At 43.3% G+C, this 17,480-nt stretch overlaps 4 protein-coding genes across 4 annotated transcripts; 3 read left to right on the top strand and 1 right to left on the bottom strand.

The window, feature by feature from the left end:
• Positions 1-32: 32 nt before the first annotated feature.
• BYT42DRAFT_607950 (uncharacterized protein) lies at positions 33-4,997 on the top strand. The gene is made up of 8 exons (XM_051571187.1): positions 33-233; positions 297-437; positions 506-865; positions 941-1,600; positions 1,663-4,218; positions 4,293-4,446; positions 4,515-4,680; positions 4,750-4,997. Exons 1-8 carry the CDS (start codon positions 75-77, stop codon positions 4,907-4,909), a joined length of 4,356 nt encoding a protein of 1,451 aa, XP_051419822.1. The 5' UTR covers positions 33-74; the 3' UTR covers positions 4,910-4,997.
• A 462-nt stretch (positions 4,998-5,459) lies between these two features.
• Positions 5,460-6,384, top strand: BYT42DRAFT_503529 (vacuolar protein sorting-associated; the record flags this gene model as incomplete). Its single annotated transcript, XM_051564911.1, has 3 exons — positions 5,460-5,642; positions 5,729-5,851; positions 6,100-6,384. The coding sequence occupies 3 exons, from the start codon at positions 5,460-5,462 to the stop codon at positions 6,382-6,384; spliced, it is 591 nt and encodes a 196-aa protein (XP_051419823.1).
• A 612-nt stretch (positions 6,385-6,996) lies between these two features.
• Positions 6,997-8,853, top strand: BYT42DRAFT_584995 (14-3-3 protein). Its single transcript, XM_051569938.1, has 4 exons — positions 6,997-7,232; positions 7,300-7,606; positions 7,750-8,090; positions 8,356-8,853. Exons 1-4 carry the CDS (start codon positions 7,160-7,162, stop codon positions 8,418-8,420), a joined length of 786 nt encoding a protein of 261 aa, XP_051419824.1. The 5' UTR covers positions 6,997-7,159; the 3' UTR covers positions 8,421-8,853.
• A 465-nt stretch (positions 8,854-9,318) lies between these two features.
• On the bottom strand, positions 9,319-12,057 carry BYT42DRAFT_584998 (uncharacterized protein). The gene is made up of 2 exons (XM_051569939.1): positions 9,891-12,057; positions 9,319-9,782 (listed from the first exon to the last, which is right to left on the bottom strand). The coding sequence occupies exons 1-2, from the start codon at positions 11,704-11,706 to the stop codon at positions 9,451-9,453; spliced, it is 2,148 nt and encodes a 715-aa protein (XP_051419825.1). The 5' UTR covers positions 11,707-12,057; the 3' UTR covers positions 9,319-9,450.
• Between the last annotated feature and the right edge of the window lie 5,423 nt (positions 12,058-17,480).

A 17,480-nucleotide genomic window follows, 5' to 3' on the forward strand; every position in this document is an offset into this window, starting at 1 on the left:
TTTTTGCAAAAAAAAAAAAAAAAAAAAAAGGTCGAAATTTCTCGCTGTATTGTCTCCACTTGGTTTAACTCAATATGGTTGCGCAAAAGAGAAAAGCCATGGTCGATGAGCCAGCAACCAGCTTACTGTCTTCCACCGAGGAGGTCAATTTTCCTCGTGGAGGTGCAAGTGCTCTTTCTCCTTTGGAACATCGAGAAATTGCCAATAAAGCAGCCCAAGATCTCTTTACAACGGTATATTTGGATCAGCTATGGATGCCACGCCATTCCTTGTACTAATGATTCATATGCAAATAGTCGCCCGAAAAGCAGACCGAAACCACTACCGAGACGGTCACGAAAAAACGTCGTCCCAATAAGAACAAGAAGAAACCAGCACCCAAAGAGACTTCTTCCAACGAACCCAAATTGAAGCCCATTGAATTGCTCACTTTCAAGGTAAGCAATTTGCCATTCACAATCAAGCTGAAAATATCATCGATGTTCACTAATTATATCATGTGCAGCAACTTACCGAGGGCGCTTTGTTACTTGGATGCATTTCACACATTAGCGATCTTGAGCTTATTGTGGCCTTGCCACAACAGCTCACGGGTGTTGTACCCATCACCGAGATCTCCGATCCTATTACTACTCGCGTGGAATTAGCAGCCAATGCCGAGGAAGACGAAGAAAAAGACGACGACGACGACCAGTCGGAACTTCCTGATTTAAAGGAACTTTTCCACTTGGGTCAGTGGGTCCGCTGTCGTGTGATCTCGGTAGCCGACGGTGAATCAGACAATCAAAAGAAGCGAATCGAGCTTAGTTTGAAACCTGAGAAGGTGAATGCTGACATTGCCAAAGTGGATGTGACGACGGGCATGGTACGTGATTTATAGGAAAAGAAAAATGGATGACCTGGCAACGTTGGATTGATTTTTTTGTGTGTGTTTCTTCAGACATTGGGTGCCTACGTTCAAAGTGTGGAAGATCACGGTTATATTTTATCGCTTGGTTTGAAAGACTTGACCGGCTTTTGCAACAATGCCGAGGCGAAGACCTACATTGAAAAATATAACCGTGGTCAAGAGCTTGTTCCCGGACAATTGGTGGAATGCATGGTGACGAAAAAATCCGGCAACAAGCGTACCGTGACCGTTACTTTGGATCATAAAAAGCTGGCCAAGGGCGTTCTCGAGGAACCATGCTCACGTATCGCTTCGCTGATCCCAGGTCAATTGGTGGAAGGTGTAGTGGAGACCGTCCAAGCGAATGGCGTGATTGTCAAATTCATGGGGTTATACCAAGCTACAATCAGCGTTTCTCACATGCCAGCGGGCACCAATGTGGAAGAAAGCTACAAGATTGGTCAAAAGGTCCAATTCCGTATTCTCTATAGTATTCTCAATGTGGATCAGAAGAAAATCGCTGGTTCCGTTTTGCAGCACGTGCTTAGCCTTGACAGTCCCATTCTCGCGGCCGGCAAACAATCACAGCAATATGTCAGTGAAGCTTTCCCCTACGGCACATTTTTGGATAATGTCACTGCTTGCCGTGTCACCAAAGTCGGCGTGTATGTGACCATCCAAGGTCTGGAAGGCGTGGCTGGTTTTATTCACGTAAGTAGAAAGAAAAAAAGTGAGAGAAATACCGTGATTGACAAAAATCTGAATTGCATTAGATTTCGCGTCTCGCCGATGAGCAAGTTCCCAGCATTTCCGCCAACAACGGTCCCTATAAATTGGGCTCCACTCATCGTGCTCGTGTCTTGGGCTATAATCCTGTGGATGCCATGTTCTTGTTAACGATCCAACCGAGTGTCTTGGCTGAGAAGTTCTTGCGTATTGAAGATATTGAAGTTGGCAGTGTCATCGAAGCGACGGCACAGAAGCTCGTGGATAGCGGCTTGATTGTCAACATTTCCCGTTCCATGACTGCTTTGGTTCCTACCCATCACTTGTCCGATGTGAAGTTGTCGCACCCCGAAATCAAGTTCAAGCCGGGTGTTAAAGTTCGTGCGCGCGTTATGCTCACCAATGCGGCCAAGCGCAAGGTACTCCTGACCTTGAAGAGATCATTGATTGACAGCGAATTGCCCCTCATCAAGGACATGAAAGATGTACAACCAGGCATGATCAGCCATGGTGTGATTGTCTCGCTCCGAAGCGTGGGTTGTGTCGTTGGATTCTACAACAACATCACCGCGTTTGCTCACATCAGCGAAATGACCGAAACCACGGTGCGCAATATTGCCGATGTCTTCCACGTCGGCCAGACCGTGAAAGCTCGCGTGATCAATGTGGATGCTGAAAACAACAAGATGCAAGTCTCCTTCATCAACAAGAAGAAGGAAAAGAAGGAGAAGAAAGAAGCCAAAGCCCAAGCCGTTGATGAAGAAACGAAACCTGGCAAGCTCGTGCAAGTCACCATCAAGGAAATCAAAAAGACACAACTCAATGTATCGTTGCCCAATGGCATGGTGGGCCGTATTCATATTACCGAGATCTACAAAGACATGGACTCTATTCAGAACAAGCGTCATCCCTTGCGTCGTTTCCGCAGCGGCACTCAAGTGGAAGCCCGCATTCTCGGTGTTCGCGATGTGAAGTTGCACACGTATTTACCCATTTCCAACACTAGCAAGACCAAGCAGACCATTGAATGCTCTCTTTTGGATGCCAGCGATGGCTATCAACCTCCTCGCGATATCCGCAACGTCAAGGCTGGAGAGTCTTATATTGGTTTCATCGGAGGTTTCGAGAAAGAGCATGCCCTTGTTCATATTGGTGCCCATACAACCGGTATTATTCCAAAGCAGTATATCTCGAGCGACCCTGCATTGGCGAACGACATGACGAAACATTTTATTATTGGCCAAGCCATCAAGGTGGCCGTTTTGAATGTCGATGCGGGCAAAAAGTCATTAAAGATGATGCATCAAGATACCGACGATACCCAGGTCATTGATGATTTCGACTCGTTGAGCAAAGGACAAGTCGTGAGTGGTGTTATCCGCAAGGTCGATGAACAGCACGGTTTACTGGTGGGTTTGAACAAAAAGATGGCCGGCAAAGTGCATCGCACGGATTTGTCGGACACCTTTACCGATGATCCTACAGCCGGATTCAAAGTGGGTCAGGTGGTCCGTTGTGCTGTGATCTCCATCGATGCCAAGAACAAGCGTGTCGATTTGTCTCTGCGAGCTTCCCGTCTTGAATCTGGAGTGGTACCCAAGAATCCTGAAATCCAGTCCGTTGAAGATGTCAAGGAAGGACAAATCTTGCAAGGTTACGTGGAGAACATTGTGGATGCCGGTGTCTTTGTCGGTTACGGTCGCCAAATCCGCGCTCGTGTGAAGATTGCCAATTTGTCGGATGCGTTCGTGAAGGAGTGGAAAGAGATTTATCATGTGGGCCAACTCGTCACTTCCAAGGTGCTTCAAGTGGATGTTAATGTGAAGCGCATCGAAGCTTCGTTGAAGAAGAGCGTGGTGGAAGGTATTGCTTTGCCCAAGAAGCGTAAAGCAAGTGAAGAAGAGGAGGAAGCCGCCATCATTGATAGCGAAGACGAAGAAATGGAAGATGCGTCAGAAAGTGAAAGTGATGAGGCCTCCGAAGATGAACAGATGGAGGGTCAGGAAGAAGATGATGACGAAGATGAAGAAATGGAAGAAGCTCAGGAAGAGAATGAGGAAGACGAAGAGGAGGAAGAAGAAGAAGAAGATACCGAAGCTCCTGCGCTGTCATTGAGTGGATTTGATTGGACTGGACAAACCGCCACGACCACTGAAAAGCAAGACTCTTCAGATGAAGAAGAGGAATCTGCAGACGAAGAAGAGGAAGCCACCAGCAAGTCCAAGAAACCCAAACAAAAAAAGGAAGTGGTCGACAAGACGGCAGAATTGTCTACAGCTACTCCCCAATCCGCCGCCGACTTTGAACGTGTGTTGGTGGGATCGCCCAATTCATCGTTCGTGTGGATCAATTACATGGCGTACCAACTTCGTTTATCGGAAATTGCTAAAGCGCGTGAAATTGGTGAACGGGCCTTGAAGACGATCAATTTCCGTGAAGAGCAAGAAAAGCTGAACGTGTGGGTGGCTATGCTGAACTTGGAAAATAACTTTGGCAGTGAAGAAACACTCGACGAAGTATTCAAGCGTGCCTTGATCTATAACGAACCAAAAAAAGTGTATTTGCAACTGGCTAGTATATACGAACGCAGCAAGAAGGACGATGTAAGTCACCTGAGGATGTGTAATGTTTGATGATCGCGTATCACTGACATGTGTTGTCATTTTTGATTCTCTAGAAAGCAGAGGCTTTATGGCAGGAAATGACTCGCAAATTCAGTCAATCCTCCAAGGTCTGGACGCTGTTTGGTCTGTTCTGTTTAAAACGGGATAACGTTGAAGGTGCTCGCGAATTATTACAGCGAAGCTTGAAGTCGTTGCCCAAGCATAAACGTGAGTATAAACAAATGCCGCATTCCTTCACCCGAAAAATAATCAATAGCTAATGGGAAATGGTATAGATGTCAAAACCATTGTAAAGTTTGCGCAGATGGAATTCAAGCATGGCGAAGCCGAGCGAGGCCGAACCATCTTTGAGGGCGTGATGGGTAACTATCCCAAACGTGTTGATTTATGGAACGTTTACCTTGATCAAGAAATTCGTGCTGGAGATCAGGAAATCATCAGGTGAGTTTTTTTTTTTTTGGCGTCTACCTGCATCATTGGCTTTGGCTGATATCGATTTATCTTGTATAGACGATTATTCGAGCGTGTTACCGCGATGAAGTATTCATCCAAGAAGATGAAATTCTTGTTCAAGAAATGGCTTCAGTATGAGAAGCAGCATGGCTCCGAAGACGATGTAGAGCGCGTCAAACAGAAAGCACTGGCATATGTTGAAAGCAAAAGCAACTAATTAGAACTTCATTTTCAATTTTTTCTTATCATCCATCCTCATTAAAGATTTTTTTGTTTATCTCTGTTTTTCTACAAATCGGGAGACGATATAATAATCCTGAATACAACCATTTGCCATGTAATTCTGTAGAGTCTTGTGGAACATCAAGGCAAAAAAGACCTTTGGCGGAACAAAGGAACCAAATATGGAAGTCGGAGTGGTAATATGAAGAAAAAAAAGGTCTCGCCGTTCAAAGACTTGTTCTTTTTCGCACACCTCATTCGTCTTTTCAGCATTATAATGGATCCGGCAGTGGCACCTCAATATATGCCAATGTATTTGAATAATAATAAACGTGAGTTTTTGCTGAGAGTGGAAAACGTTCCAATGACGCTTTTATCTAATAAATGGGTGCCTTCTATTCTCCTGTTCATGTTACAGGCATCAACATGGACGAGGTACGGTATAGGATGCCCGTTGGCGCAAATTCTTTTCTCTTTTCTGATGAACTTGTTTACAGGAAGTTCGACTATTTACAAATAACAAAGAGCGCGATAAATACGACAACATGGCTGATCTGTATGCGATCATTGTGTTGATGGAACAACTAGAAAAAGCGTTCATTCGTGATTCTATAACAGCGGCAGAATACACACCGCAATGTGCGAATCTGATTGCGAAATATAAGACGACAATGAACTTTCTGCAAGACAGCGTCACGAATTTGGACACATTTATGGATGATTACAAGGTGAGGCTCTAAACGAAAACCCAGTTTCTAACGTCATTCATAGGAGACTCATTTTTTGATGCTCCTTTTTTGTTGCTGTTCTATAGCTCACGTGCCCTGCCGCGGTAAACCGATTCAAAATCGGGGTTCCCGCGACATATGAACATGCAGTGGGCGATAACAGCAACGATGTTGGTCGATCAGCTAAATATATTGCGGAATCTGTGCTGGTAAGTGAAAAGAGCAAAGAAGGGAATTTTTGGGTCGAATGGAAAACGGTAAAAAAAAAAAAGGAAAAGAGCGAAAAAAGTAAGAGGCTCGGAAGAGTACCGAGCCAAGGATCCAAACCGAAAATAAAATAGATTATGCAGGGTAGAGGAACGGCAAGCGAGGAGATACATGCGATGAGTGAGAGGGAAAAAAAATCCAGGGATGGCATTGAATCGCAAGTATGTCTAACCAATGGTATAACATGTAGCATTTTATCACATTAATGGATACCTTACGATTGAATCGGCATGCTGTGGATGAGTTGCATCCAATTCTTGCGGACTTGATTCAGTCGTTGAATAACGTGCCAGGATTACCGGCGGATTTTGAAGGTCGGAACAAAGTACGGCAATGGCTTATTACTCTGCATTCCATGAAAGCAAGTGACGAGATTACAGACGATCAAGCAAGGCAAATGTTATTTGAAATGGAACAATCGCATACCGAGTTTTATCGATTATTAAGTGGGGAGCATAAAGTTGATGACAGCTGAATAAATTCACGCCCATCTTCCTTTGTTCACAGGGACCTCTGAAATTATTCAATCTATGGAACGAGGGAGGGGAAAAACTTGAGCTATATGATAAGAGAGAGGAGTGAGACTAGCGGAGGATGATACAGTCGAGAAGAAGGGGAGAAGGATAAAGATAGGCTACGGATACAAAGGAGGGCGACCAGAAAGGAGTCAAGGCGTTTGATACTGGAGCGGTTTGATTAAGCCATGAATCCATGGCCCAAAAGGATGACACGAACTGATAGATGGGGTACTTCTTTTTTTCATGAACCAGTGACAGGAAAAAGGGCCAGACAGGAGATGATATGTCCCAGTCAAACGATTCGTGGCGTGTCAAAGTGAAAGGTCAACCAAAAAGACAACCCAGGGGAAAGAAAAAATCCGCCGCTCCCCCGGTCCCCCCAAATAAAAGAGGCATGACCACAAGCCAAACGATGGCCACGTCTTGTTCTTACAGTGAGAAAAGGAACCATGACTGAACTTTTGATGCGGGTTCATTTGGAAGCCATTTTCCTTTTTGGGAAAGAACCACCTGCATTAAGTTTCGAGTAACCTCAACCTTCATCGACCAAGCTTTATTTGACTTTTTTTTTTTTTTTCTTCCACTCCCCTGTTCACTCCTGTTTCTTTTTTTCTTTTTTACCCGTTTTCTCTTTCATCGGCTCTTTTTTTTCTTTCTTTCGCTTCTCATAAAGTCCCATTTTGTGATCGCACCACTTTTTCACCTCGATTTTGTGATATAAAATTTTCTGTCATGGCTGAAACAACAACTCGTGATACCTCGGTCTACCTCGCCAAGTTGGCGGAACAAGCAGAACGCTATGAAGGTAGGGCAGATAAAGAATATAAAGTAATGATCAGATGAGCGCAGAGACTAAAGGATGCTACCTGTAGAAATGGTGGAGCATATGAAAACTGTCGCCGCTTCTAGCGAACCTCTTTCCGTAGAAGAGCGTAACCTGTTAAGTGTCGCTTATAAGAATGCTATTGGAGCTCGTCGAGCATCATGGCGCATCGTGACCTCTATTGAGCAAAAAGAAGAAAGCAAAGGCAACAAAGAACACGTTGAAAGTATCAAGGGTTATCGCCAAAAGATTGAGCAAGAGCTAAAAGGGGTATGTAACGATATCCTTGAAGTACTTGAAAACCATTTGCTGCGAGAGGGTCTCGCCGCCGAAAGCAAAGTGTTCTATCTTAAAATGTAAGTCATTTGTCGCTGTCAGATCACTCTTTTTTTCTCTTTCTTCGGACGCTATTTGCTTCCCCCTTGCCCCCCCCCCCCCTCTCCTTTTTTTGGTCACGACTCACCCATCTTTATTTTTCGCTTTTGCTTTTGCTTTTCAGGCAAGGTGATTATCTGCGTTATTTAGCCGAATTCTTGTCGGGAGATGAGCGCAAGAAGGTTGCCGATAAATCTCACGAGGCATATGAAAACGCGATGAAAGTGGCAGCTGACCTTCCATCAACGCATCCGATCCGTCTTGGTTTGGCTTTGAACTATTCGGTGTTCCAATATGAAATCGTGGGCTCCCCTAACGATGCTTGCCGATTGGCTAAACAAGCGTTTGATGATGCCATTGCCGATCTTGACACTTTGAACGAAGACAGCTACAAGGACTCTACACTGATCATGCAACTTCTCAGAGACAACCTCACGCTCTGGACCAATGATTTGCCATCTGAAGGTAAGCCTTTCGTTTCTACGGTACTCTTACTCTCATGTGAATGATGGGGCGTACGCAACAAAAAAAAGGGAAGGAGAATAAGAAAAGCACGATGGAAAAGGTGGATGTGACGATGCACAGCATATCTTGCACTGAGAGGCAGAGGATGATATGAAACCACACAGGTCGCCTGGAAAGGGAAATATGAGTTTAATAGAAATGGGAAATTCGTAAGCGTGACATCCATAGACGACTTACTTGGTCCTGTTTTACATTTTTTACACAGATAAACGACCAGAGAACGACGAGACAGCTCGCCAAGGCGAAGAAGAGTCCGCTGCTCAAGAGTAATAAAGCAATATTTACAATGTATCACTTTAATCAAAAAGACCAGATGCAGAAAATACAACATCTTCACCCGCACTTTTCCTCCCTTTGTCTGTGCCATTTTAAATATTTGTCTTTTGAAATAATCCTATACTTGTCTTCGAAGCAAGTTTTTTTCCTCCGAGTTGTAAAGCACACGGGTTGATCAAATATGGGATCCGAAAAACCACGCATTAAAAGACCACTGGTGCGGTTACCTCGCATGTCAGATGTGCATATTCAGACATCGAAGTCGCACATATCATCCCACCGGCTTACAATATACAACTCATTTTACCAAACACTTGTCTGCTTTTCCAAAAAATACAATGCTAGTAAAAGACTTAGCTTAGTCCTGTGTAGCCACGATATGTCGCCAATATTACCAGCGGCAGACACAACATGTTTTCATGGAGATGGCTTTGTTATCTATTCGATCTGTATTCGCAGCTCTTGTAACATAATTCTAAACTTTGATGCATGTATGAAACCTTGTCTAAAAAGACTTTTGAACCCAAATTGAGCATGTCCGGGTATCTCAAAAGTTACTACATTTGAAAAGCATATAGGAACTCACTACAGTATTGGTGAACCATCGAGTTTTCTTCCTTCTTTCATCTTCTTTCGTTCTTTTGTACATATTGATTACCGCAACGGATGCAGGCATGCGAACTCGTTGTGGTCATAATATATAAAATATGTTTGGGTCGGCCATCCGTACATGCGTTCGGTAGAAACAGTTATATCGAAGAGTGTGGTTGAATTCCGCATGCAGTGATAATTCATCACGTCCATCATTGATATGCCACTCTGAGTACATACTTGTTCTTATATGAATGATTGTCACTGCTTTTGAGTCGTCCACCACATCAAGTTCCGATCTCCCAACTCATGTGAGTTTCACTTCGATCTAAATCGACTATAATATCAGAGAACTCATAGCACAAAAGGGATGATGTTTCTTTTTTTTTTAATGAAAAGAGCGTATATAACAGAAAAGAACTTGTTTTGTTTTCTATGCTGCTGACGGGCGTGGCGATTGTTTCCATGCTTGTTCGAGCTGTTGCTGCTCGCGGGTATAGTCAGGGGTAGGTATGGATGCTGACTGCCAGTCGGTTTCCATGAAGGAACTCACGCGACCATGCACACGGCCTTCCATCTTCATTAGCTCGGCAATGAACCCAATATTGGGAGACATATTTGGACGAGCCTTGATAACGTGTCGATACGCTTGTTTCAACGTCCATCGTTCCGAGCATACCAAATAGGCTAAAATGGCTGTGACAGACCGAGATTTACCGGCTTTGCAATGGACGTAAATTGGTGCATGCTGTCGCTTGGCTTCTTCTACAAGATCATAACGAATTGTTAGATGAATTGCCAAGCAGAACATAGCAAACCAGATAATTATTATGTCAGCCTTTTAAAAAAAAAAAGGGGGGGGGGACAACTCACCTATGAAACAGACGGCTTCCATCATGACCCAATCAATATTCTTCATCTCCACCGTGTCACGGGCACTGATTTTTCGATACAATATCTCATCCGGCAAGATTTGATTGTTACATTCTTCCGCCATATTCAGGACGCGTTTGATTTTTCGGTCTTCCAACTGAGCGGCTTGTTCCTTGGTTTCAATTTCAGGTCCCACGAACAAAAATCCAGGTATAATTTCGGAAATCGTAAAATCGAAATCACGTTCCGTGTGCGGCGACACATCCGCCTCATCTTCGCTAACTCGGCCCAAAAGAGATACCGTGGATGGGGTGTACTGCGATGACCGCGAAGTTTGAGGCACAGCCAGCGAAGTGCCGTCGGCTTTTTGTGAACGCCGATTTGCTCTACGCGCCAGCGCGTTGGCGTTGTTCACCCGAGCCGCTTGTGTATCCAGACTAAAAAGACTAGTGCGCCGATTGATCATACTCTTATCGTTGCTCGATCCTATTGTATAGCTCATGGAACGTCGTGGATAAACCGAGGTTTGTTGCGTAGCGACCGAGCCATCGAATGGATACATCAATGGTTGCAACCGATGGGACGTTGGCTGAGGGGGCAAATCATCCTCGGGATACACATCGTCTTCGTCTGTCGTTAAATGATGCTTAAACGCTTCAAATTGATGAAACCCGCCGCTTAAATAGTATACACGATCGGAGGTCATGGCGCGCTGCAGTACACTTAAAATTGTCCATGCTTGTGACGTGCGCTGCGATTCTTGCATTGCATCATCATACACTACCCAGATACGACTGGATCTCTTTCGTTGACTGGCTTCAGCAGCCTTTTTTTCGAGGATGGATTTTTCTTCCCCTGGTTTCGCCAATGTAGATGTAGGGACGGGCGATTCGGTCAAGTAAGCCTGCTGGCGAGCACGGTACCGATCTCTTCCTTCGGTGGTGGTGATAAAATTTTCGAGATTAAGATTGGAGACCGTGCCACGTTGGTGACGTTTAATTAACAGCGAAGGCAAATTAATATTGAACGAATCTCGTATCCGTCGTCTTTGGTAATCGATCAAATTTCGTACATCAATGAGCATGACATTTTCTTTTCGGTTCAACAGATCGTTCAGTTCGTCGCTGTAAAGAGGTGTGATCTGTCCCTGGTTCAGGTTAGAAGTGGAGTGGGCTCGTGTCAGAATCTGTTTGGAAGGTGGCACAAGCTGCTGGCTCATGGACCGTTGGGGCAAACATGGAGGTAAATTCCCCCCGGCCGCGGCCACGGCAAGGAACCGATCGATTTTCTGCCGTTGACGAGGCGACAGGACCAGATCGGCTTTGGTCAGACGTTTTTCACACGCATCAATGGGTGGAAAAGGATGACCAAAGGTGAATGAATGTCTTTGGTCTCCGAAATTCGGCGGCAACGGTGTCTGCTTTAGCCGTGCCCACGTCGCTGATCGATATGGCTCCGCTGAATGTCTTTTGTTCATATTCCGGTTAGGGGCACGAGGGACGTCGAATAGCAACAACGTAGGCGTGGATACTGTTGCCATTGGTTTGGGGGACTCCTTGCTCGTCGCCTTCAGGGGATGGGGTGAAGATACCATGGCCGTTGTCGTGATATTGGGTAGCGATGTTGAAGGACGAGGCGATGCCATGGTGGACATTGAGCCATGGTCTTTGTCCATCTGACGAATCATTGAACTGGACGGCGTCAACTTGGGTTGCGGCCATGCTTTCTTGGCCAGTTTACGAAATAAAACGTCAGCGAAGCTTCGTTTCGGTGAACCATCGGGTCGTTTTGGTTTTCGATATCGATCAAATAGCATAGAGACCACCGAAACAGGAGAATACACAAAGAAATCAAAAATAAAAGACAAAAAACAAAATAAATAAAAAAAAATGCAAAAGGAGCGGAAGACTTTGGATAAAATGGAAAGGAAAGAAAAAAAAAGATAATGAAATGGGATGTGATGAAAATGAAGTGAAAGCAAAAGCGAACAAGGAGAATGAAAGGAAAGAGTAAACAAACTGAAGAGCAAACGGCGATACAAAAAAAAAGCAGAAAAAAAAAGTTGAAGGAGATAAACTTGAATGAAAGAATTATATCGACGGGGAAAAAAATACAAGAAAAGAAGACGTTGACGACAACAATGTCATCGAAAAACCGCGCAGCATGACAGAATCTTGGTCCTATAACGCAGACCAATAAAACCCGTTTGGGGGATTGGGCTCAGAGAATGCCCACTCCCGAATTATCATCATCATCATCCTATTCTTGTTGTTGATACGAATCACTTTGGTCGACCACAGCCGCCTTTCTTCTCTAATGCCTTTGCACCGCATTCCCATTTTGAGAATTATCTGTCATAAGGCTATCATCGAGAACTTCTCCATATGTTGTTCAGTCTGATGCTTAATGACTTGTTTAATTCTTCTCATGGCGCAAAGAATGAATTATGACTATTCATTGTTGCATTGTAATTGGATTTATTTATTTGCAGACGTAGGTTTTCTAAAGCGAAAATGTTGATTTGCCTCTTTTCTCAATACCCATATTCTACCGTCGATAGAATTTTTTTTAAGGTTTATTACGCGGGGAAAACTATGCGGACAAAAATAGCACGCCATTTGAAACATATTCTGTGTAACATTCATTTTATGAGCTTTTTCTTTTTTTTTATATTTCCCATTTATTGTCATGGTTTTTATTGATGGAAAAGGATCGGCAAAATAGATCATATAGCGTTATTATTAGTCGGTCAAATGGACAGTGGCCTATGTTCCCTTTGTACTGAAATGGTTTGGATGTCATTGTTGAGAACAAAATCCAAGATTGGGCAATCACCATCATAGCACATGTCGTTTAACTTTAGAGGAAAGTGTTATTCTTATGTGTTTGACAGTCCGTAACAGTGTAATGCTCATGCGTTCAATTAGAAGGGAAAGGGACTAAAAAACCCGCTCGGTGTATTAGCGATTTTCTCGTTAGTGTACCGGTTCCAAGTCAACCTTCATTTGTCTATTATGATGCTCCTATCTGATTGGGGTGATAAAAACTCAGCCGTCGTCCATACTGATGTGAATAACATGCATTTCCTATCGTATTTTTTAAAGTGCGAAAAGAGCATGGCACCGGTGGATTTGCTTTTTTTAAACGTGGCATGGGTCTGTGCTACATTGAAGCGATGGGGTCTGTGTCAAATTAGGAATCTAGACCGATGAATTTAGAAATTCACGAAACGATTAACCCAGCAGATTCTGATCACCGTTCCACTTGATACATGGAGAAATGAAGTAATGCCTTTAGACTATCGCGGATTCCCACCACTGGCAACAATATAAGACGTAAAAAAGCATATCAAAAACGGTGAAGAGTGAATCAAACATAGACAAGTAAAAGAAATGGGTTGAAATAATAAATTCGCGAGTTGGAAAATGACCAGATTTGGGAGTGAAAGACATAATGCGATGAACAAGAACGTCAGTAAAATTATTCTTATTCAGCTTATTTTTTACCATTGAAAAACTTACCGTAACCTCTGGGAGAGGTCGCCTAACCCCCAGAAGTCCGCAACCTGGGGAGGACGGCGATAACCGCCTAGGAAGAGGAGAGGAATGATCATATGATTACGTGTTTTTCTAGTGTGAGTAAATCTTCGTGGAACCTATTCAAATGACATCTTTCATGTCTTATCACATGGATGTGATGGAAAAGAAAACTTTTATCACTGCCACCATGCAGGTCGTTTGAGCGTTCGTGATGGGAGATCTCACCTCTTCTTCTGGGAAATTTGATTTCCCGAATGCCTGACAGGTGCCGCGGTGACAGAGAAAGAAGGCGGTCAAACCTCATATCAAATAATCTTTTATTTTTTTTTCATTTTCACATCTACGAGATATTGAATATTTTGTCCGTGAATTTTGAAGTTTTCTGAGGACCGTTTATTATGGAGCCTGTCCATCGAAACATAACATTGTATTTTCCTTTTTTTTTTGGAAATTCCTACAGTGACATTGAACAAGAGCGTACTAGTATGCAAGTGCAAACGTTCAACATGCCTCCAGATTCGGGAATATGGCAAGCTGTTTTAAATGATCTGAGGACGGTTTGCATTCTTTATAACTGGGAGCATCTTTGAAACGACATGTGCGTATAAATACGATATGATAATAGGGTTCTGTATTTTTTTACCTGCCAAAAATCACCACCAAATAGTATAACCTTCCCTCTAAAGGTATATCTGCTAGTGCAGGATCGGTGCGGCTCATCAGATCCCTGATACTTAGATTATCAGCTTCGACTGCCGGATTCGGAAATTGATGCTTCATCCCAAACTGTTGGCATGGCAAAAAGTCGTCCTGTGGCAGACCGTGGAATAAAGTAGCAATATGTGTCAGAATGGATCGTCAGTGGTATGCTGAATGTGGAATATCGCTGTGTGACCACCGTCCAAAAGCAACGAAGCTGCGCCACTGATAGCAACAGCCAAAGCAATTGTACCAGCACGTCTGGCAGCGGCAAGGACCGAATGGAAGAGAGATGTTTTACCTGTCTTACAGTATTAGTCGAGAGGTTACAGCTAACAACTGCGATATCATAATTGCCTGTTCCTTCTGGGCTATCAACGAAGAAAGTCTGTGAAAAGTTGCTGACTGAGTCAAGGATCCAAATGATAGCGTCGAAAACAGCTTGTTGGTCATCGTTAAAATTTGGTTGGAATACACGTCGCAGAGCCAAATGTTCAGCAACGCGATGTTCGCGGATAATAAGCGGTTCATTACCCATGCTCTGTATCATTGTACCGGGTATCTTCCGGAAGAACGTTTCGGGCATCGAGGTAATCTTCTATTTCATTGACGGCTTGCTGGTCATGTCCTTCTCCGTTTATGCTTGTCGTTCCAATTGCTGCAGCTGCTCGATTATGGCCTTTGTATATCATAAGTGTTTATACAGGTACTTTATCGACTTGATTAACATGCGCACCTCATAGTAAATGTGAGCATTGTACTTTGTGGCGGGGAAAGGCTATATGCGACAATCCACTGGTTGTTGATTTCGCCGGCTATTCCGCTTTGGAGTGTTTGTTTAGGTCGACCCCGATACAATGGGCATCCGTTGACATCGCTAATGGTGGATTTTTTTGGACGCCTTTGGATAACCCCTGAAACACCTTCCTTATTCGTCAAGGCATCTTTCCGTGTGCAGGGCCCATGGACATATGCCGTTTAACAGATGCATAACATCTGGGTATCGTTCTGGATTAGGAAGCTCAGCAGAAACAAAGTTATCAGTCCTATCCGGATCGTTCGGTGCGTGATCAGAGGTAAGGATGAGGAGCAAACGAGCATGTGAAAGGCCACGCTTTTTAAACTCGATTGTGTAGATGGGCAATGACTCTCCCGAGAACATGCTTTTTGGTAAGATCATCCAGAAGCTCCTTCAACTTGCGACCGAGTATTCTGGCGAATAGATCTGGACAACTGGGTACCGTTTGCGAAGACATGAGATTATCTTGCTTTTCCGACCACTCAGGATTGCACGCAAAAATGATGAATATGTGGGGTCGCCCAAACCGACGTAAAATGCTCATGGCATCTTGTCAAACTTATGCATATGGCCCGCACTACCTTAAAAACTGGAAAGTAAAGTGTGCCGGCAATCAAGAGAACTCATGTCATTATCGCCCAAGTTGCATTGCATCTTTGCACATTGCTGTATAAATCGACTCGCAATCGTTGTTGGTTCAGACGGATGTACCCACGATCAAAAAATCTTAATCATGGACTTTTCCGATGGGGTAGATACACGGTTTTTCGGAAAAAATTTTTAAAAAAGATATTAAAAAAGAAAAACAGCCGATTGGATCCCATCTTTGCGTAACATATCAACGATGAACTGCTGGAAGAGGTTGCAAAACAAATGTAGCAAATGTTGGTTGCTTTGACAGATCATCAGCCGGCGTTTATGCAATTCCATGGCAGTGACTTTATGATTTGATGATGGGCGTCGATAGTCCACTCAATATCACCTATTCTTTCAATGTTTAATACAAAAATCGCTATAATGGACTAATCGATATACAGACCTTTAGGAAATATGAGAACATAATACAGAGCATCATAAAACTGATGTGTCTCATTTATTCGGTGTATTTCAGATCCCCGTGCTCGAATAACGGCATCACCGATGGCCGACTTCTTCAGCATTATGATCATTGTCAATAATAAGGGCTTCGATTTCTCCTTGTACAGGTCGGTTATAGCGTCTGAGATCTGCAGTATTTTCAGCAGTGATATGTAATGAAATATCTGTCACACCTTCTTCCTGGATCCAATCAGCCATGACTTGGAACCGATGCACAAATAGGCTGATACGACGCATCATGGCTTGAAATGGTCAAAATACATCAGCTTGGAGCGGGCCATTACCCATTGACAATCGATTTTCCAGCTTTCGTTGTCGCACAATCTGATTACCACGAATATCCATTGAAGGGTTATTCTTATCATTCTTATCATTCTTTTCCAAAAATTCGCCAGCAGTTTGAGAACTTCGTGCAATGGTGTCGTATTTGTACATATCATTATACCATTTATACCTCTCATCCGTATGATACCCCTCCATCGTATCACTTAGTCATCCATAATTAATTCATATCATCCGATCTACAAGAGAAAACAATTACCAATGATTTCATAATCACCATACCAATCGGAGCACATCATCATGTCACGTCAAACACGTCTGATCTACATATCCGATCATTTCTCATTTTCCACTTTGTGAATTAACCTCATATCCAAACCCATACCGCAATACAGTCTATTATTGGTTATCCGTCATCTATTCTTTCCATTCATCTTTACATGAAAAAATAATCATTATTATCATTATATAATCAGTTTGGAAACTCGATCATTGACTGAGCAATATGGAAAATACACTTTATTCTGTCACGGATCATACCGCAGCTAAAAATACCCATCTAGTATAGTAGACATACCTTGTATCAAACACACTCACTAGAATTTATTCTTTTTCCTACTTTTAGGCACCACTCTCTCGAAAAATAAAAGGAGTCTCACAGGATTTACTATTGCTTTAATTTTTGTTACTACTAATCCCTTGCTTCCTCGACACCAAACACCGCAAATGGAATTGGGTTTTACGAGCCTTGGACAGTATCAGCTATCATCACTCTACCAAGCTACCTTGGGCACCTTTCAAATGTTTATGGTGGATATGATCAGTGCCAGTTGATCAATTGCATATGTAAATCATGTCAAATATAGTATGTTCAGGATGTGAAGATGCATGTGGAGACGCTGGCCTGCCTAATTGGATAATTTTTTCGGGAATTTACATTTACTAAATACGTATCCAGCAACTTTCTCAACATCCTTCCATGATTTACGTTGATTCTCTAAATATAAAAAGCAGCCAAGTGTATGACTCTAATATAATTAGAGAGTCGAAACTTCATTGACTATCCTGCTCTGCGAAAATGAGTAGAAGTTTTCAGCCAAATAGACAAGCTTGGTATAGCTGCTCTGTCCCCCCCCCCCTGCCGAAAAATAGCAGATAACTTTTACGATTCTC

The sequence above is a fragment of the Radiomyces spectabilis genome (genome assembly GCF_025331425.1).
Source record: "Radiomyces spectabilis strain NRRL 2753 chromosome Unknown BYT42scaffold_13, whole genome shotgun sequence".
NCBI classification, from domain to species: domain Eukaryota; kingdom Fungi; phylum Mucoromycota; class Mucoromycetes; order Mucorales; family Radiomycetaceae; genus Radiomyces; species Radiomyces spectabilis.